The sequence below is a fragment of the Egretta garzetta genome, unplaced genomic scaffold, assembly GCF_000687185.1.
Source record: "Egretta garzetta isolate BGI_Z169 unplaced genomic scaffold, ASM68718v1 scaffold231, whole genome shotgun sequence".
NCBI lineage: Eukaryota > Metazoa > Chordata > Aves > Pelecaniformes > Ardeidae > Egretta > Egretta garzetta.
The window spans coordinates 5,208,296-5,230,357 of record NW_009258727.1 but is presented as its reverse complement, the minus strand read 5'-3'; the positions used below and the strand labels follow the sequence as shown (position 1 = coordinate 5,230,357).

The window sequence follows — 22,062 nt, the reverse complement described above, 5'->3', positions numbered from 1 at the left end:
ATTTGTTTGGTTGAGAATGTGTTGAATTTACTTTACATAAACTTTCAAGTCTAAGGTGAATGTCGTTCTGCATGGAGGGCTGTATACATTAGAGTATCAACCTTCAGTTTCTCGAATGAAGGCGCTCCAGAAAGTGTCATAGTCTGTGAAGCACTGATACAAAAAATAAAATTAATCTTTTAAGAGCAGAGAAATTGGAGCCACATAGCTCACCGTGAGTACTCCTGAAGTTTCAGCCCCCATCCACCAAGTCATTACCACCAATGGCATCACTGTAGGCAGTCGGCTTTTAGCTGAGTAATCACTGATGTAATTCTCAGCCACAGTGGCACTTCTTACCTTACCTCAGTCTCCTTAGGTAGCCTCTGTATCCGGAGCAGTTGCCATTGTTCATTTAGCTTCATTGCCACTTTCCTGAAATAGCCACAAAATACTGGCATTTATATTTACCATGTTTACAATTACCTTTATATTTACAGTATTTAAGTAGAAATGCTTAGTATATTGAGAGTTATATGACAGGTGACTTCAAACAGAAGAAATTATTCCAAGGAGTATGCAGTCTCTGTTAATAAGATGCAAGCTGTTTCATTTTAACACTTCAATAACTTATCATAAAGGAAAAAGCTATTTAAGTCATTTGAGTAGATCAGAAATTCTGCTAGTTGTACAGTCTCTGTTCCCCTGCCACCTACCCAGTCGCACAAGAGTGATCCAGAATATCTGGCTTTCAAATGAAGGATGTGAAAGTAATACCAAAACCACTGTTAAAACTGTTAAAAGTTTCTAAAATAAAAGATATTTCAGTTGCTAGACAGATCTCCTAAATGGGTGGGGGGTGAGTGGGGTGGATATGTTCATTATGGAACGATTTAGTATCTCTTATTTTAGCACATATTCAGAGTGCTTAAAAACACCAGAGAGAAGCAATGTTTTCCTATCAGTGTGTTTTGCTATCAATGTTTTTTCTATCAGTGAGTATGCCACATGCTCACCTCTCCCACATATTGTCTCCATTTTGCTTCCCCACAAGGTTGGGAATATAATTCCCATAATTTAACCATCATTTAAATTCCAAGTACAGGTAGTAGCTTTGGTTAAAAAGGGACAAACTGTAAAATCTCTGCTTCATTTTAGGCCAGAAAGGTACAATTTGATCAGTTTAAATAATTCAGTATTTAAGAATAACCAACCACTGCTCCTGGAAATAAGGTGATGGAAACCTCACAATAGATGCTGAGGGTTTCCTATTAATGCACCCCTGGAATGAAGAAAGAAATAGCAAGATTTTGATCCAAACATTTTGAAATGCAATTCTGAATACCATCAAAATGAAAATTTTTGCCATACCTGACAGGTATGCCTACATCAATTGAGCATCAGCATTTTTGTCCTACCCCTGCCATGGTTTATAGCTTGTTGCTTCCCATGTTGGTACAAGCCAAGCTATTTTTGATAATGACAGACAAAATGTTAAAGGATGTGTCACTAATTGCTATTATTATTTTGTGGTTGTGCAAGTATGACACTTGAAAGGCTTAAAAGCTAATGCCATCTCAGTATAGGCCTCTACTTTTATTCTCCTAAGTGCAGGAAGAGGCCCAAATAAGATGATAGTAAACATACTTTTCATTATAGCAAGCAATATTTCCCTTGACTTTATCTATTTACCCCATCTTTTCTACTTTAGGTTAAAAAGTGGTGGTCTTAGAGCTTTTCTTTTTTTTTTTAACTTAACTTGTTAGCTTACGAAAAATATTTGTATGTTTTTTCCGTAAGTAGTTTGTTGTTTCACTTCTCGGACTTGCTGTCCTCTTCTCTTAATTTTTTCTCTATTTCTCTATGAAATTATCCTGTGTTGGCATGAAATCCTGAGGCTAGAAAGGCAGATAACCAATTTGTGTCATTTCTCAGTTCAGAACAATATTCTTAATCTGTTCCAAACTTCTCAAGTACCAGTTATTTAGAAACTACTTCTTTGACAAGTAAGAGTTAAAGTTAAGACACCACAAATTTCTAGAAAATTGTGCTGGTTTGTAGTTAAAAACAACAACAAACCACCAAACAAGCAGCAACTGGAGAAACTAGGGAGACTAAATGTTACCGATCAGATAACATAAATATTAAATACTTATCATTTTTTCTTTTGTCTTTTATATTATTTTCTTTATTTAGTTGCTACATTTTATATAGCTAATTTGGAGATGGGGGAATGACTCGATTTGCTACCCTGCATATTTATAGGAATTTCAATAACCGTTTAAGTACCAAGCATCTGTGTGTTTGACACTTAGCGGAAAAAGAAACGTGTGCGGGTTTCCAAGGCGGCAGATGAAACAAGCCAACTTTACCATTGTTCTGACTTTTTCACAATGTCACTGTCTTGGATTTCACATCCAGATAGAGATGCTGTGAATAAATTCTATGGGTGAAGAAGCAGAAAATAAGGAGGAAAAGAGGATTTTCCGTGTGGATTCATTATAACAATGTGGAACACAGAGTCTCACACACACAGGCTTTCCTTACTCCCTACGGGATATCTATCTGTAGGCCTCTATCAATTTCTAGGAGATTTTCTAGGTTGAAAGGATCCTCCAGTTAATTTCAGTGTATAGCTTGTTTTAGATTTATCTTTCTCTTACGTCTTCTCTCTTCCTTTTCCCCTTTTCAAACCTCTGTTGAAAGGGCTGGGGGTAGAGGAACAGATTTTTAAAAAAAGAAGGAAAGAAAACAATGAAAACAGTGTTAGGCGTGTATGCTCAGAAGCATTTCATGAAAATACCACTGTTTCATGCTGACTAGAAATACAACTTACTGTGTGCTTCTGGCTGCTCATGGGAAAGATGGGATATCTATGCACCCATTCATTATTCTTCATGGATATACAGCAGTCTCGTCATTGAGGAGCATGATGTTTCAGGGTATGTCAGAATAGCAGAAAGGAAAGAACCAGAATCAGGTAGTGGAGAGTAAGAGAGAGATACCATACTGTCTGAGCAACACGCCCAGAGGCACAGGCTGTACCGTATGAGTAGGCTTCAATATATTTTAAAATGTGGAAGTGGCTGAAGAGTGACTCGCCTTGTAAGTTTAAAAGATGGACTTCACTCTGATACGTGCTGCAAACAATTCCCTCTTTATCCAACTAAAAAGCACATGAGCCAACCCATAAATCTACAGGCCATGAAGCTGCTCCTTTCAAATGTGACTTCTAACATAATTTTATTTTCTATTGGGTAAAAAGCATCATACCTGGAAATCACCTTGGCAAGCCAAGCGAAAAGACAGAAGAAGAAAACCATTCACGGTGTGCTGTGAGGTGCTATTTCTGGGGTCACTAGGAATGTTATTGGGGTGTTTCAGGGTGCTATGGCTCTTCCTTCAAACAAGACGAGTTAAATGTTAAATCTAGATCTTTATTAGCTGAAAGGCACTTTATCCACAATTCATGAGAAATGAGACAACATTTGTGTAATACAGGGTAACACTTCAAATATTTTTCTAAGTGTCGCTGATCTTATCACCTTGATCTGGAATAAAACCTGTTGAAATTGCATTGTAAACTGCTAAAATAAACTGTGTGGCTGGCCAGGACTGAAACTAACTTGTGTCTTTAAACTCAGTATTTCTCCAGAATCAGTGTAATTTAATTGAAATAGCTCTGCGTGTGTAAACAAGTCCTTTGTTTAAAGAAGATTTCACTGTTTAGTTTGCCTTAAGTAAATGCTGCCTTTTGTTTGTCTGTAAAACATTTGATTAAATGTAAAGACTTACATAGGCAGCTTCTCCTCATTACACTAGTGGCTGGAAAATAAGTTAAAATTATGCCGGTATCTGCTGTCTAAGGAAGTATCAAACAATATCATTTGTCTTTAAAACAAAAACCCATGGAAACATCTTAAGCCTAGTCCTAAAATCAAACTACAGCTCCCCTAATATCAAGAAGACGGTATTTAAAGAAGCGTTGAAACTGTTCATTACACTAGACTCCTTTCTTGCTTTCTTAAAAAACATTTTCTAGTATTTTAATCAAACTCCAAATTTTCTACATGGCAAACCACTTTTAAATACATGACTTTCTATCAAATTAGAGTGTTGTAGTATGAGGACCCACACTTTGTTGTGGTTGAAATGGTATTAAACAACAAAATAAACAAGCCAACATGTTATAGCATCATTTTCTTCACCAGCTGAAAAGCTTCTATAAATCATAATAGTTGTTTTAATGTACCCTAGACAGGGTGAAAAGAATACATTCAAATAACTGCATTTACTATTTATAAAAATTATGTTGAACCCAAAAGCTCACGTTTGATCCTTTCTCATTTGGAAGAACTCTTAAATTCTCTTTCAGACTAACCAAACAGCATTTAAGTCCACTCAGGAAAAAAGCAAGCATAACAATTTTTCCATGTCAGTAGGGCCACTCGCAACGCACAATCCATAATGAATTTTGCAGATTCAGATCTTTATGCTAGCCAGACTTACAGGATACCTTTTACTTGTGTTGTCTAAAACATAGTAAGTAGAAATGGAAGAGAAACTCGCCAGGCATGGAAGGCAGGACGACTGCTAACGCTTAAAGTGCGATGTGTGGCTGGGTAGGAGTTTTTTGTTTGCTTGGATTTCTTCCGTGCTTTGGGAGAGCTTTTCAGAGTCAGGAGAGAGATACCAGAAGAGAGACAGCCAAGCATCCCTCATTCTCACGGCAATCAACTGCTTACAATGCAAAGGGTGAAATCCGTGTTATTTCTGACTGCTCTTACTCACCCTAGGTAAACTATTAGCTGTTTTGTAATCTTCCTGCAAGGCTTCAAGTTAGGTGTCAGTGTTGAACAAAACCTCAAAAATGGCCATTAAGCTAAATTTTAGAGGGTTTATTTAGTCTGATTCAAGAGATTTTCTAAGTCCTTAGGTTAAAATGGGAATGATAACTGCTACTGGTAAGTGGTTTTAGTATTAGGTTTTGAACAAATGTAAACACGTTGTTGTTTTTGTTCTTAAATAGTTCAAGGATTTTTTAATAAATATGCAATTCTGGCAAAGCTCACACGTCAAAATATAAACCAACACTGCAGCTAATTGTAACTTCTTCCCTTACAGCAAACTGAGATTTGTTCCTTTCATTCTGAGTTGGGTTATGTAAAAGAGAGGTTATTTATAAGGAAAAGATCCCACCGTCTGCTCTCACCCCCAAAACCATGTTGTAAATTACCTTTTTGAGGGTAAGAGTTGATGATGATGATGCAGGATTTAATCCATCTTTTTTCAAGGTTAATTCAGAAGATGCCTACTGCCATCAGTAGAGATTGAAGTAAATTCCTATGCTGAAGGCCTAGAAATTCTTGTATGTTAAACATTAAATAAATGCTTTTACTTGTATGAACCAGGGATGCAATTATACTTGCATTCTCTTTTTTTTTTTCTATGTCTCCTTTGCTTAGGCAATGCTGGATGTCGCAGCACATCATGGCTGGCTGGTGACTGCTCTGAATATAACCAATCTGGTGCAGATGGTGGTTCAGGGGAGATGGATACATGACTCTTCCCTGCTTACTTTGCCCAATATAGAGCTACAACACCTTTACCTTTTCCGGTATGTAATTCTTCTAAGCATTTGAAGGTTTGAATTTCATTCCACCTCTGACTGCTGGTTGTGTCTGAATGTCTTTGTTGTGCCCAAGAATGTTCATTAATGCACCAGACGCAGAACTCATTCTTTCACAGTGATGCTTTCCCGAATGGAGTTTCTGTTTTCAATATTCATTGATTAATTAACCCCCACAGATTATTTTGAGAACCATGATTCCAGACAAATTACCAAGAGATCACTGGAAGGGTTCCAAGTCCTAGCAAATCTAACTCTGTATATTAATTATCTCTTTATTTTAATCCATTACAAAAGTACATTAGTATCCATCTTAGTACCATAGATAATGCTAAGCAATATAGATGCCTAGATGATGCAGTAGTCAACGCTACCCAAAAAGAAATGACCAGTATTTAATAACAGAAACCAGTATCGAGTTTTACCACTGGAACAACTGAAACCAAATGTTTGTTCTCCCTCCCCGGGCACGTGTGTCGCTGGCTGTATCAGGAAGTGGAGCCAAGGCAAAAGGAAGAGCACGCATGGAGGTTACCAAGGACCTATCGAGTGTCTTCCCGAACTAATGGCTGCCTGCGAAGGAAAAGAGAATGTTTTTGCTTCCATTGTGGACAGTGAATTGCAAACAGCACACATTTCACAGGTAATGCTTTCTGTCCGTGGTCATTATCGATGTGATTGGAAAGGAAGAGTAGCTGGGAAAAGAAATACTCTCTTCCCTTCCCGTCAGCAAATATCATGTGATGTTCTGCATAAAGTGCAACACATTCATTGCTCTAATTTCAAGGTATTGCTAGCTTTACAGGGTTTCTTCTCTGCCTGTCGTCTTAATATTATTTTCACTTATTCCCTGCTAACCAGTAACAGAGTCTGGTTTATGGCTGTTATTACCACATCTCTTTGCTCTAAAGATGCTTCTCTAGGTCATTCAATCTGCTGAGTGTTATCCACCTTTTCATAGCCAGCTATGCGCTAGGAATACATGCATTGCAAATGTCATCGTAGCTGGTTTCTGAAGTGGCCTGTCAAACACCGTTTTTTTCTGACAGTACCCTTAGTAAAAGACCTGGCACTCATTTTCTATTTGAAACAGAAAAAGCAGATGAAATTTTCATACTCCACAGGGGGAAGAAAAAAAGGCTACCTCAAAATGTTGAGGCTGCTGGAATCTTCTTTTCAGTTTGGTTTTCAGGCCATTTCCAGCAAAGGGCAGCTATATTCCACAGTATTCATCGCATGTTAAGCCTATTGATTTCACGTAAATGTATGAAAGATGAAAACTTCAAAAGCTATACTTCAAGTGTTTTTTATTTGAATATTTAAAAGGACAGCAATATGTCCCGTGTTTGACTGTTCAGCTTCAGTTAAACCTTTTACTGGTATGCAAACAAGAAGAAAAGTACTTAAATGTCTATAACGGACATCTGCATCCGTAACTAAATTAACATCAGAATTTTGAATTAAGAAAATGTATTGACATCAAAACAAGCCTTCCTTTAACAACAGATTTCTAACATAATACACATTGATTTCAGTCTAACTTTCAGATGTGATATAAAATTAGAACATTGTTATAATTAGTTCAGGGAGAACTCAGAAGTAAACTTACTTAATTTATTTGCATAAATTGCCATTCTGTTATCTTTAAAAGCAAATGCAAATTGGCTCTGTCTGATATGATGATGGTTATTTGGCTCAAAAGTGCTTCAATTTGCGTAGCAATCTGGTGTCGTCTCTGCAGTGAGGCGATCCCAGGTAACATACAAATCCTGAATTATTCCAGAAATTAGTATGTTTAAAGCATCAATTTAAGTGCTAATTGCAGTAGTAATGAGAAAAAGCAGTACTACTGTGAGATTTGCATCTACTGCCCCATCAGTATGCCTGGAACGGCTGCTGACTGGCAGAGGATTTGGCTGCTAATTAAATAATTGTATGCATGGCAGTGTTCTCGTCTGATTCAATAGATGAAGATTAATCCTCAGATAAATATGTTTGGCTGGTATTGAAATGTCTTAGCAGTTTCTTCAAAAATAGCTTGTGTGTATGTGGTGTGTACGTTCACACTGTGAATGACTCTATGCCTCTATATGTCTATGTTTGTAAATACAGATGCATGTAAGAGGGAAAAACATAATGCCTTAGCGTCATATAAGGAGAAAGTTTCATTGCCGTGAGTTGGGGGTGGCCATACTGGGTACAGCAAAGCCATGACTGTATTATGCAGGTCATTGCAAATGTGAAACGTTTATACCCACATTTTATATTCTTTACAGCATTTTTTTTTCAGAAAAAAAACTATTGTAATACCTTGTAGAGAATTAAAATTCATATTGAGACTGCCTGTTGAGTGCCTTCATACATAAAGTCCTTCAATGCACACTTAGACAGGGGCCAACCAAGAGAAAAATTATTCAATAAGTAATGCATCTTTATGATATATTTTCTATAACAAAAGAATATCAGATTACACAGTTTAAGCCTAACATTCTGGCTCCAGACTTGAAACAAGTCAAACAAAGTGGTAAGTGCACCACTAAATTGCCAAACACATTCTTTTCCTAACAAACCTTTTACTTCTCACTCACAGTATATTGAACCTATAACTTAAACCTGTTACTAGCGTGAAACTGGTAAAAACAGCTTGAGCTTTACATAAATTCGAGGCAGGCAGGAAGAGGAAGAAATCTCACATTTGGAAAGAAGAAAATGTCTTTAAAACAGATCAGTAATTAATTTTTAAATAGCTGAAGCTGCTCATGGATTTGGAATATTAGGCTAAGTCCTGGGGAGACAGACTGTTGGCAAAAATGCTAATGGTGTTATCAAGGTTCATGAAGAATTTCTCGTGTGATTACAATTTGAATCTATGGGTTTGGTAGGTAAATATATATATAGTATATATGTACATGCTCACATTGGGCACGTTGATATATTTAAAAGGAGATAATATGTGCCTGTGTCATCCTGTAGAGCAAAAAAACAGTAAAATTGTCAAGAAATACCTAAGTGATGTGGGAGCCTGAGTTTAATTTTCCAAAAGTTAGTTTTAATCCTAAATCTCACTGAAAGTCAGTGGGGCTTTAAAAGCTGACAGCCTAAATTCAAAAACTATTTAGACTATAACTCTGATCTTTGGCCTAAGCTCCATGTTGGTTTCAGTGATTCATTCTGAATCGTATTTCTTTAACAAATCTTTTTCAGTTTCTAAGTCACTTAGGCATTAGGCACCAATTAAAATACTAAGCTGATATTTGTATTATTGAAAGAGAAAAAAGAAACCTCAAGACTGAAAAAAAATACTATCCCTGCTGTAGTAATAGCTGCTTTTACTCTGGAAGTATCTGTGTTCTATAATCTTCTTTTTCATTTTCAGCTGCTACTACTCGACTTTATTCCTCAGTAAGAAAAGCATTTCCTCATTTTCTCCACGTTGCGTGGATGGTAAAAAGGCCACCTGCCATCCACACTGTATCAGTGACCAAGCAGCACCAACTTTGCCTTTAACTTTCAAACCCACAAGGCCTGGGGAATGACATATCCCAACTGCTTCCTTATCTAATTAGAAAGTCACTCAGAGTCACTTTGTTTTGTTTGCACTGACAAAACTACATGAGGACATGACAGCCTTTGACAAATAGAGCGGGTTGGGGTTGTACAGTATAAACCAGACCAAAGTCTTCAACATAGTGACCATAGTCTTCAACAGAGTGACAAGTAGCGCCGCTAAGGGAGTTAATACGTTATGATCTCTGCTGAAATTAAACTTTGTTCTACCATGATTGTAACAGGTCTTGTCCTCTGAGGCAGTACATGTAAGAGCGTTCCAGGTAAATGACACCTAAAGTACAAGCAGAGGGGTGATCGCGGGGTCGGTGTACATCCAGGTGCCTCTGCTGAGCACAGCAGAAGTACGCCGCTCTGCCCTCACACAGCAGGTCTGTGCGGTTCCTGCGGTAAGCTTCGTCTTAAAAACCTTTACATGAAGTAGAAAATCGTTTGCCAGTGAAGGTGTTGCTACTCGTGTAGTCTCATCCGTGTGATCTGCTGGAAGGGATTTTAGTAGTGTCTCGTGTGTTAAACGTAGCGAAATCCTGGCCACAACTAATTAATTAAGAACGTCTGTGGTGGTTTTTCTCTTTCTTCAGGGTGCTGCCTTTTCCCCCCCACACTTTTCCCCTTCAGAGTTGGGGCAAAGCGGGATATCTTTTCCCTTAACATTCTAGCTGTTTATTTTCTGTCACGGTTTTCCTGCCCTCTCTTAGCTGAGGTGCCATGAAGAACATCAGCGCAATTCATCGGTGTCCCCTGCTTTCACACGGCGGCTCCGGCGTGCTCACAGCTGGCCCTCCCCACCTTCTCCATTGAACGGACACAGCTGTTCACGCAGCACACAAGAGGAGGGAAGAGAGAGAGAGAGGGAGATTAGTTTCAGCCTAAATCAGTTTTCTCATTTAGTTCAGCCAGGCTCCAGTAATGCAGCCATTTTAATCCAACATAAGTCTGCGCTGCAGCCGAAATGGGCAGCCCTGCCCTCCCGGTGCCATTTTCACCTCTCCTGACCTCGCTCGCCGCACAGCTGCACAAACGCTGGGGCTGGCTCGGGCGAGGAGGTGGGAACAAGCATCTGGGGGCGAGGGGAGGAGGGATCATATCGGCCCTCTCGCTGACAGTCAAAATGGCCTGTAGCCAAGTGGCTACGCAAATACGTGTGCCAGCAGGGGAGGAGGCTGGCCCACTTCTTTCAGTGGCGCTGGAGGTTCATGCTTATTCAGAGTACTCACAGGATTAGAGAATATGCTTCCACAATCAGCTTTAAGCTGATCTAAGTTCATGCTGTCACCAAAATGATTAGCAAGCTGATCCATCTAGCCGCGCCATCACAGCGTGGTAGTGCCAACGTATCGGGGACGGAGGGGGGGACCGCTAGCTGGCGAGGAGGGGGCTGGAGGGAGGGACGGCACCACCTTCTCCTGCGGCAGTGCCGTCCTGGGTCTGCTCACCCTGGCTGCTGTATCCCTAATTCTGTATTAGCAGATACCATTGTTGTCAGTATGAGGCATGGCAGCGATGTCTCCAACAAAAAGCAAACTGAGATTTTATTAGGGCTCTGTGCCTTCCCGCACAGAAAAAGTAATGAGACACATCAAGCACAATCTAAATGAAAATAGATTTTGTCGAAACACAAGATGGTCAAACCAATACATGAAAAAAATATAACTTTAGTCTTTTTCCAGATAAAACATTTCTGTGCCATGCCAGTATCGCCCCTGTGACTATGGCTGCCCTCCTCATTCCCACAAGTTCCCATTTTGACATCTGCTGGCTCTTCACCAAGATCAATATTCTTCTTTCCTTGTTCTCCTTCCCACCCTCTAGCTTTTCATATATGTTGTTCGAAACGATGGGTGAGGTGCTGATTCCTATTTTGTTTTGGGGGTGGAGGGGAAGGAGGGCAGGGCAGATGGTGGTTCTTGGTTTTTTGTTTGTTTTTCTTCCAGTGCCAGCCTCATCTTTCTTTTTCAGCCATAGTGAGGCCACAAATCACTGCCTCCATTCCACAGCCCATTTTTCCATTTCTTCTTCCTAACAAATTTCATTTAAGGGAATACACTGATTTTCTTTTTACTAAATGAAGGCCTGCATTACTCTCCTCCATTTTTGTCACAGCTGCTCAGAGCTGCTTTTCCTTGCCTGACGGAGACTGAAACGAGAGATACGTAGGGCTGCGTTTTCAGGGTGCCTCTTTTAAGGTTGAAGAGAGCGTCACATTCAGCTGCACAAATTGTGTGCCTCTAACAACAGTTCTCTGTACAAGGATGAGAGAAAGCTGAGGGTGCGTTGCAGTTCATGAGAAACCACAGGGACTTAAGATTCCTCAGGAGGACTGTAAGAAGGAGGGTTCATGAAGATCGGTGCAAGAAAACCTTTAAAAAAAACCTAGGAATAACTTTGGATATGCGGTTGAACTTTTGGTTGATTATCTGAACTGATCCTCTGAACTCTCTGAGGTTTGCCCGTTGCTAATTAGCACTGCAGTGACTTGTTCTTTATGGATTATGCTAAAGAAGTTTAACTTAAAACTTAATTATACTAGTTTATAAGTGGCTTATAGGGAAAAAATACTTTAATCAGGAGTGGTAGGGAATTTTTCCTGTGTTCAGGCACCAGTAATCTTAGTGAGGCACGTATAACATGCTTGAGGAGTTTCACGTCTGTTTTATTTGCTTGGAAGGAAGTAGAGTAAGAGGTTAATGAAAAGCATTTTATGCTTATGATTGGGAGTCTTACAAATATATATGATATTCTAATGCATAATAAAATACTACTAATATAGAATAATGCACACTGAATTGTTATTGTTACAGTGACAATGGTCTGAATTGTATAGATTGTCTTGTAATCCACAGGGATCTCTTTTTTTCTACAGGCTTGGAATTTCTTGTCCCGTTTGCCCATTCTAAACGTCAGCCTGAGCATTAAGGGCTGTTGGGACGACCCAGAGCAGCCACAGAACGAAATGCCCGTTCCCTCTTGGACAATAGACACACGAGACGACAGAAGATGGATCAAGTTGCACGCTGATCAAGAGTATGTGCTCCAGATCAATCTGCAGAGAACCCAGATGGGGTATCAGGTAGATTAATTTATCATTTCCTTCCCAAGTGCACAAGCTTCCAAAATCCATTCACACTATCAATAGTGCTTTTTACAGCACAGGGGTTTTTTATGGTTTATGTATTATGTAAATTATAAACACTTCAAAAGCCTTTTCTGTGTTAGTAATGAAGCAAGGGACATGGTTTAGTGGTGGGATGGCAGGGTTAGGTTAACGGTTAGACTTGATGATCTTAAAGGTCTTTTCCAACCTAAACAATTCTATCATTCTATGAAATGTTTTTTCAGGTTGCAAGACGATAGTAAATGCACTCTTAAGGTAAAATCCTAGACTAATTCACATCACTGAAAAAAAAATCTCTCATTATTTTTTACCAACCAGAAACTCATACAGTTCATATGTGCGAGTGCTATAAGCAGTGACAGTAGAGAAGGTAACGTCACAGGCAGTATTTAAGTACTTGCCCGCCCCAAACTTCTACCACTTGTATTTTTGCATATCCTGCTTCCCCAAACCAGTTTATAAGCTTCCCTGTTACGTTCCCGTGTACCGCCAAGCTCCATACCTGACCTATATGTGTCTGTTTCTACTCATAACACATCCTCAGGCCTTTACTGAGGATATTGTCCTCATATTTATTTTACATGTGAAGCTTTTTTGAACACCCAAATTGCAGTCCCACCCCTTTGCCCCGTTAAAGCACATCCCGTTCCCTCTTGGGCTGGTTACCTCACTGGGCCCTCCGCAAGCCTTCATGTGCCAGGCCAGGAACTCTGGCAGCTGCAGAGGTTTCCAGCTGCTCTGCCCGTGGCAGCAGGACCTCACTGTACCTGTTTGTCGGCTCTTGGAAAAGTTAAGACCGTGCCTCCCGCGTGCAAATCAGGCGCTGCTGGCACCGTAGCTTCCGCTTCCTTACAGATGCTTTTTTTTTTTTTTTTTGTCGTCTGCATACCATTAGTGGCATATGGACCACCATGATTATAATTTTGCTAAAGAGTTTCTCTAACATTTCAAAGAACTAAGAATGATAACTACCAGCATTTTTGTTAAGATACGAAGAAGAGTTCAAGACATAAGCAGAGAACAGTTTTAGATGTTAGTTCTGAGACTCTTAAGACAACTTCATTTTGATAAAAATGAGAGATACGTATGTGCTGTTGTAAATCCTGAAGTTAACTTACATTAGTTAAAGAATTATATTTGAAAAGTATTCTTTCGCAAAAGACTCCTTGTCCTGACTGCAGCAGGTTCAGGATGGCTTCAAGGGGAGCCTGTCTCATGTGTAGGACAGAAAAAGGGTCAAAGCTCCTCCGTAAGGCGTTCTGTTTGCTGTGCCAGTTACTGACGGAGACTTTTCCTAACCAGAAGCCACAGAAAAGAAGGGAGCAGGAGCATTACATGCAGTGATCACTGTTCTATAAACCTCTCCTAGAATATGATCCTCTTTTGTAAGAAACAGCTGGATCAAGCTGTTCTGAAGCTGCATTGCTATGGTGGTGCTGCTTCTGCCGTACAAATCTTCAGTAAAACCTTTCCATCTACAGAACACGAGATGAATGCTGACCGAGCGTGCATCATTACATCTTTAGCTTTCAGCAGTAAAGTCACCGTCTTAAAGAATCACTGACATAATCTTTCCTTTTGCCATATCAACCTCAAATAAAGACTTCAAGTGCTGGTTTTGTCTTTATATTAATCTTGAACAACATTGTTTAGCGTTACTTAAAGACGCAAGGTTTACAATTAACCCTTCTGCAGAGAACAGCATTTGGACTACATTAGATGAAATTACAAAAAGGGAATAGGATTTCCCTTCGAGTTGTAATAGCTTACAAAAGACGTGGAATAGCATCTCATATTCTGGGGTTTTCACTGTGGACTGTGATTTTATTTTTTTCAAAAGCCCTTCACCTGGAAAGAAATAACAAAAATATTTTAGTCTGCCTAAATTATCATCTTATGTAAAAATTCACAACAATGTGGTTTTGAGGTGTTTGGTTTTCATTCAAGGAAGAACGGCGTTTTGGAAAGGTGATTTCTGGCTTTACTAAACTGCTTCTTTTCCCCAACAGGGAAAGCAAGACAGTAAAGCAGTGGCTCCTCGATTCCCCAAAGTTAAAGATGAAGGATGGTTTTTGATATTGGGAGAGGTTGATAAAAAAGAACTCATCGCCCTGAAGAGAACGGGATACGTCAGAAACAGAAATACTGTTTCCGTTGCTTTTTATACTCCAGAAACTCCTGGAAAGTACGTAAAATTTAAAAATTAAGTTCTCTTCATGATTATTAGACCTAATTTCCAAACTAATGATGCTGCTTTTTACATTTCAGGTGTATCTACACATTGTATCTCATGAGCGACAGTTACCTCGGCATGGACCAGCAGTACGATATTTACCTGAACATTATACCAGCTACCGCTTCAGCACAACTCACAACAGAGGTGCCTGACCCTCTGGGTCACCTGGCTCTGAAGTAAGGTGATCTGAAAAGTCCATTGGAAAGAACTGGTCCTGCAGCTAAGACATCTGGTCATTCTGGACATCCAAAAATGCGATTGCCTTAGTGGAACCAACTGCAAACCTCAAGCCAACTAGGAAACTGAAAGTGACTACTGTATTGACTCTGGTAACGCAGAGTTAGCCACAGTGGCCTTACTCCTTTATGAAGAAGATTTGTCGTTTCTTGTTTCATCTTTCTTCTCTCAGAAGTCATATTGTTAATTCAATTTTGACACATCAAAATAAAAGACTAAAAAAATATTGTAATTTGTGCAAATTTAGGGCTATAGTCTTTGTTTTGAAAAGTGTTCTGTAGCTTATGTATTAACATAGTTTAAATAGTCAACTTTTTTAATTTATAGGGAAAAATACAAAATTTGATCTAAGAGCTGCTGAAAATATTGCTGGATGTGTTATTTCATGTTTAATAAAAATAAGTCCATAAAAATGTTTTTCATTAGATTTTTTTTACTGTAAAATATGAGATACATAGTAACAAAATCCTCCTCTTACACATGCTGTATTTTGAAGGCGATAAGGAAAAATTCCACAAATTTATCTTAATTATATGTGCAGTAAGTCTGGTTATAAAGGCATGCCGAATAGTATAAAATATTTCCAGTATAGCAGTGACGCAACTGATATAGATCATAATTAAAGTTTACCCTTTACAGGTATGTACATACATACATATATATACCCCACATATATATTACATATTTATGATTTCTGTAGTGGTTTTTGCTGAATTTTGAAGGCATATAAAATCAGGTGTCCTGGTCTAGGATTCAGTGCTAAAATGGGCAACTACATTCTGTAAATAAGGGAGAGTGAGGCTCCACACACAGGGTTTGCAACAGACAGCTTGACGAGCAAGGAGGAGTTCTGCCAGATGATAGGTAGCGTCTAAGAGATGCACCATGGAGGCACTTCCATCTGCAAGACATAAATCTGAAGGGCGAAAGTAGCAGCGTCTATCTTCCACAGAATACAGTGATTAGACTGCTTGCCTCCAGCCACACGTCCCTGGCTCAGTCCTCTTCTCAACCTTAAGGGGATTCAAGATGCTGAGCGAGTACTTGGGAGGCAACATACTGCAAAAACAGCACATGTCTTCATTCACGCAGACTAGACCTTAAACTGAATAGTAATATTTTAACTTGTTCAGCTTTGCATTTGGCTGATAAGCATTACCTCTCAGAGGGATCATTTTGCTGTCATTTCCATAGTGTTTCCCCAGATGAAAGAACATAGCAGAGTTGTTGCCTGGAAGCTTCACCCCAAAAAAAAAAAATTACGCCAGTGGTGCTTCACCCACATAGAATCACAGAATGGTTGAGGTTGGAAGGGGCCTCTGGAGGCCATCTGGTCCAACCCCATCCTCAAGCAGGGCCACCTAGAGCTGGTTGCCCAGGGCCGCATCCAGATGGGTTTTTACTATCTCCAAGGATGGAGACTCCACAGCCTCCCTGGGCAACCTGTACCAGGGTTCGGTCACCCTCACAGTAAAAAAAGTATTTCCTGATGTTCAGGGGGAACCTCCCGTGTTTCAGTTTGTGCCCATTGCCTCTGGCCCTGTCACTGGGCACCACTGAAAAGAGCCTGGCTCTGTCTTCATGAACATGTTCCATTCAGGTATTTATACACGTTGATGAGATTCACCACCACCACCCCCCAGAGTCTTCCCTTCTCCAGGCTGAACAGTCCCGGCTCTCTCAGCCTTTCCTCACAGGATCCTCCCGTCCCTTTACCATCTTCGTGGCCCTTCGCTGGACTCTCTCCAGTGTGTCTGTGCCTGTCCTGCTAGGGAGCCCAGAACCGGGCCCAGTACTCCAGGCGCGGCCTCAGCAGTGCCGATCACCTCCCTCATCCTGCTGGCAACGTCACACCGCAGCAAAGAGAAGGCTGGCTGGTTTCAAAGGGTCAATGGTTAAACATTCATTTTTTTCATATACAACTGGCACCTCTAAATGGTGAGAAAAGTTTTTAAAATAATCAGTTCCGTAGTTCTTCACATCACCTGATGATGTTAAAAATTTTATATTTCATTATTATAGGTTGCCTTTGTTGCCTAAGAAAACAAGACAATAATAGAAGAAGTCGTCGCTGTATCTATAGCCTGCTAGATGACACAACCGCTGCCTTTGCCATTTAGACTATATGCAATACAATATGGTGGCGTATCACACAGCAAACAGATTTTTTTTTCAAATTGGTAGGCAAAAGTTTGGTTATACACACATTTATTTAGTCCTACGCCCATTTTTAAAAGAATTGTTTTCTCTAATCTGCAAGTAAATTTTCACAGAAACTTAAGTCCTTTCTTTCAGAAAATTGTTGGCTGAAGCAACATATTGTCCCTCAAGAATTTTAATTAATTAGGAGAAAAAAAAGCTATGCCACAGTCAAACTACATACCAACATAGTGACGCTAGCTCTTGTTGCTTTGTAAATGCACATCACAAAATAGTCTAACTGCAGAGTAGCAGACAATAGCTTCAGTATTCCATATTAATCAATTAAAGAGTTTTTGTAATGTCATTTGTACCATTTGTACTTTGGTTTGGAAATACTGTACTTAATTTCCTAGCACGTTAATTGTTTTTAGAAACAGTTTGGTGAAATTTCTAAATAACTTAATTTTTTTTTTTAACAGAAGTATTGGATTCATGAAGAAAAAGTCTGAAGTAATATGGAATGCATTTAAGCAAATTGATTAGAATCAGTATTTATCTGAAAAATCTGAAAGAAGGAATTCTGATGCATTTGAAACAGCTGCTTAGAAGGGAGAATCAATACGCTCAATCCAGTGATATCTAATGGAGGAAAGCGAGAACAGCTGTCTGAGAACAGTATGAAAATCAAACACAGAATTTAAAAAAAAAAAAAGATAAATACTTTGATGATGTAATTATCATCATTATGGATAGATGAGCAAATTGACAGCACATGCAGAAAATTTTTAATGTTAAGTTTCTCATTCCAGTTTGCAAGCAGGTTTTGGGGGGTTGGTGTCCCCCGTCCCCCCGCCACCTTGGAGCAGCTGCAGTTAGTGCCTGCCTGCTCAGGTATGATACTTCTTCCAAAATTTGGAAAGAGCAACAAAACCCCAAGCACCTGGTGCATCAAGATGTATTTAAGTCTGCCCGTGTGGCTTGGCCCTTTCCATCTTACCCTGTCCTAACCTGATAATGGCATCTCAGCAGTACTTAGCAGGAGCTAGAGGAGGTTTGGGTACGTACAACCATCCCCCATCTCTTTTTGAGGAGCTCTTACAATGCAATCCGTTGTTTAGAACCTTACTTAAGATTTTGGTCCTAGTCCAAGTACTGAATGTATCGCAGTGGCACCATGACACCATCTTCACTACTGCAGGTCTTTCTCTTTTGTTGTAAACTGAATTTTTGGAGGCTCTAATTTCACCCAGATGAATTCAGGGTTTACTACTGGTGACCCAAAATTCCTCTTCCTTGATTAGTTTTCTTCTAAAGACCATCTTTACATGGTCATCCTGAAGGAAACTTCAGGAAGTCTCCCTCTCTCATCAACCTCCACCCTGGAGCCTAGTATAAGACAAACATTCACTGAATAGGCTGCATTTAAAGAAAGGTAAGTTCTGTCATTCCAATTTTCCAGTTCCAGGGAGCACTTACAAAGAGAAGAAGGCGTCCTGTGTGCATCTGCTCTTGCATATCACAGCCTGAATCCAGATTCCTATGTTGCTGTGGTATTTTTAAGACAGTTTGATGAACTGGTGCAACAGGCATCACTTCTCTGTGAAGAGGCTTATTTACTGCAGCTGGTTCTTAAATCATCACTCTCTTGTCTTGCCTCCATCCCTCCCTTTAGCTCCTTCCCCCTACCTGTAAACCCTACAATCACACCTGCTCAGAGACAGTTATCCATATTAGTGGCAGTAAATTAGCACAGAAGGAATTTAACCCCAGCTCTCTGTGATGTGGTATAGACACTATTCTAGCCTATGTAGTAAGTACTGAAGCAGGACAAAGTCAGGTAATATGAGCAAACCATATATATTTTTTCCACATCCTAAAGGTCTCCATTATAAAGTCTGAACTAATGCAGAGAGAAGAAAAAAAAACTGTATGATAATTCTGTAACCAGAAAGCCAAGCCACGGGTGTAAAAAGAAGCCACCCACCCATCCACGTGTGCTTTACACCTCATATGAAATGGTAAAATTGTGTAAGTGATTTTTATATAAACATTTTTTTTTTTTTTTTTTAGTTTTAGGTATCCTTTCTTCCAGCTAAATTGCCCACCTTTGGCCTTGATTTAGTTGCTTACATGTAGATATGTAGTGCCAATTAATATGCAATATCTCCCCCAGCTTCTACATTCAGCTGCAGAAGAACGTGCACCATCTGCAGCAGGCTATCAGACGTGAAACACGATGCTGTTGTATCTGTTACTCTCCGTGGATGCCTCAGATAACCTAAGGCATCTGAAATAGCACTAGGTACCTACATTCAGGTAACCAAATTGAGGCCTTATTACTTGTTTAGTCATAGATAAGCAATTGAGCTGTTTAACTGTGTCCAATGCACTTTAAAATCAAGGATATTTCAGTTGCCATGCCAGAAGACAGCAGATCTTCCATAGGTCATGTGTCACTTCTGCTATCCCCGTGCAGATATGCCAGTATCGTGGGGTGGATACCTACATACTCAAGCTTAATTAGCTAATCAAGCCCAGGCTATTCTGTAAGTCAAAAGAACCATAAGTGTTCAAAATTCTCTCTTCCATAGTACAGTGCAAGCTACTTTATGAGAAGGGAGAAATCAGCTCCTTCATGAGAAGAAATATTTTCTGAAAGAAGGTTTGGATGCCATATGATGTCCAGAAAGACATGTGAGCTAAAAAAACGTGCATGGGGCTGCTGCTGACAATGGTCACTCCATTTCTATTTACACGCTATGCCTATTCTAGCAGCTATGTTTGATTCCCACCCATCTTTTTAAAAACATATCTTGCTAAAGGGCACAACTTCTCAGAGGACGCTGCCCTTCAGCAGGCTGTGCCAAGACTTGCATCCGTGGAAATTTTGATGCATGTTTTCCTGAAGCGATTTGCAAAAGCTCAGGAGTGAACTAACCAAGTTTGTTATTAACATCACACACTGGTAGCAGTGAGAGGTTAAGCTGCTTGCATGAAGTATATGAAGGGAACTTCTATATTAAAGGAACTTCTCTGGAAAGCAATTGTACCACTTGTACTAAATAAGTCTCTGCATAAATAACAGGATTCAATCGAGACAGAAGAAACATGCTCTATAGAAAAGGATTCTCCACAGTGATTACGCCATCCTGTAATTAAATATGTTTACAATATGTCTTATGCTCAGATCTTCTAATGAGCTCCATACTGCATCAATGTGATTTGAATCCGGCACTCTCCAAGTCATAAGCCCTTCTTCTGCATCTCTATTCCTAGAAAATCACAACCACCTTCTCTGCCAAAACCTCTCCTCAGAAATAAAGAACAAAATCTTCACCAAGCCTAAGCATTAGGCTTCACTGCTGCTTTTTGCCTTACGCTTAGTCTTGTCCTACTGAAACTCTCAATAAAAACATGCACGCAAACTAGAAGGTTTGTATCTCTCCTTGCACATGATCCGTACACGGCAGAGTTGGTGACACCCCACTGCCCAATGACAAAGGTTGCACGGGTGAGTGTCTGCATCTAGATTTTAGATTAGAAATGAGTAAATAAAGACGTTGGCTAGAAGTATTGTTCATATGCTAAAAAAGCAATGAAATAAAGAATGAAAAGTGTTCTGTGCCGAATATTATTCCAAATAATGAGGTTCTCACTAATTGTAATGACAGCAGAGGTGAACTGGGCATTTTTGAAAAATCATGCTCTCGATAATGTGATACATGTACAAACAGTTGCAGGGCTATGCTATTAATTACTGGCAAGAAGAACAGTAGAAAAAGGAGCCTAGAAATACCACCATCTTTTTTCTAACTACACTCTAAATCTCTACATAAATGTGATCAACAGCATTCTTCACGCACTAGCAAATTTGCACCTTGGAATGGAAATAACTCAGTTTCTACCGTGTAGTGCTAATGTGAGAAAATTAGGCTTACATACTTGACAGCGGTACTTTCTTCCAGCTAACAGGACAAAATTGTTTCAGATGCCAATAACACATGGTGAGTTCCCATCATGTATGTGTCTGCAAATCCAACTAATTAGGGACTAATTACTCATTGTAGTAGCACAGTAATATCAGGTTCTGATAAACTGTCATTTTTGTAGCTGTGAAGATTCTGCAATTAAGCCTTTTTTTATTTTCCCAAATGACTGCAATGACTAAAGGGACAGCTGGAAAAAACGCCAAGAGGATTCTGCCATCTCCATAAAAAAGGCCCTTTCATGCACCCAGGACCAAGTGAGATTTATCCCTGGAGTTTTTTTGTTATTTTGCCCTATCTAAAATACAACATAAAATAGTTCTACCAAGAGAGACTACATGACTACCTAACAGTTTACCCCAGTTACAGCATCTTGCTGTTTCTCAGGCACAGCTCTGCCCTGTCCCATCCCACTGCCCCACCCCTCCCAACAGTCTTGGACAAAGCTTTCTGGGATAAGACTTTTAGGGGAATTTCATTCTCCATTTATAGGACACATAGCACAGAGAAAGTCCTGGTCCACAATTAGGTTCTTGCAAGCTGAGATTTTAATTCTAAGTGACTTGATTCAAAGAGGGAATGAGCTAATCTGGGAAAAAGAGGGATGTGGAAGATTTCTCCCATTCTCCTTGGTAATGAAATGCTCAGAACTGACCAAAGCGAAATAGTTATAGGCCATATCCACGCGTGTGATGCTCATCTAGTCAAGTTCTGCCTTTGTGCATCTCACACGTGTCTACTTGATTCCTACGTGCAAACATTGACAACATCTTTCAGCTTCAACCTTGCAGATATTACAAAAATACATGCTCTGCACTTCCCGAGAGAACAGCGCTTCCATAATTTACATACAATAGCATGTGCATCAGAAGGCAAACACTTCCTGCATCTTCACAAAGACCCCCCAGCAAAAGGTTTAGAATTCTAAAACACATTCATAGAGGATTAACACTTTGCTTTCTCCCAGTTATATGCAGCTGCAGTGCCATCTTCTGCAGTGCTACCCAGTAACTCAGAAAAAAATCACAGCTGGGTAAAGTTTCTGAAACTTTTGCTAACAATTTTTGCCTTCTATTGGTAATCTATATACAGACATGGTCACCTACAAATAATTATCTTTTGTAATTCCTTTTTTTTCCTTTTCATTGAATTCCATGTCAATAACTTGTGG

General features: G+C 39.6%; 1 protein-coding gene across 1 annotated transcript in view; it reads left to right on the top strand.

The window, feature by feature from the left end:
* The window catches only part of ASCC3 (activating signal cointegrator 1 complex subunit 3), a 261,873-nt gene extending 246,748 nt beyond the window's left edge, over window positions 1–15,125 (top strand). Inside the window, exons 39-43 of the mRNA XM_035888780.1 lie at window positions 5,445–5,596; window positions 6,101–6,251; window positions 12,039–12,245; window positions 14,300–14,475; window positions 14,559–15,125. Coding sequence (XP_035744673.1) covers window positions 5,445–5,596; window positions 6,101–6,251; window positions 12,039–12,245; window positions 14,300–14,475; window positions 14,559–14,706 — 834 coding nt within the window. The 3' untranslated portion in view covers window positions 14,707–15,125. The remainder of the gene's footprint in view (window positions 1–5,444; window positions 5,597–6,100; window positions 6,252–12,038; window positions 12,246–14,299; window positions 14,476–14,558) is intronic.
* Window positions 15,126–22,062: the final 6,937 nt, after the last annotated feature.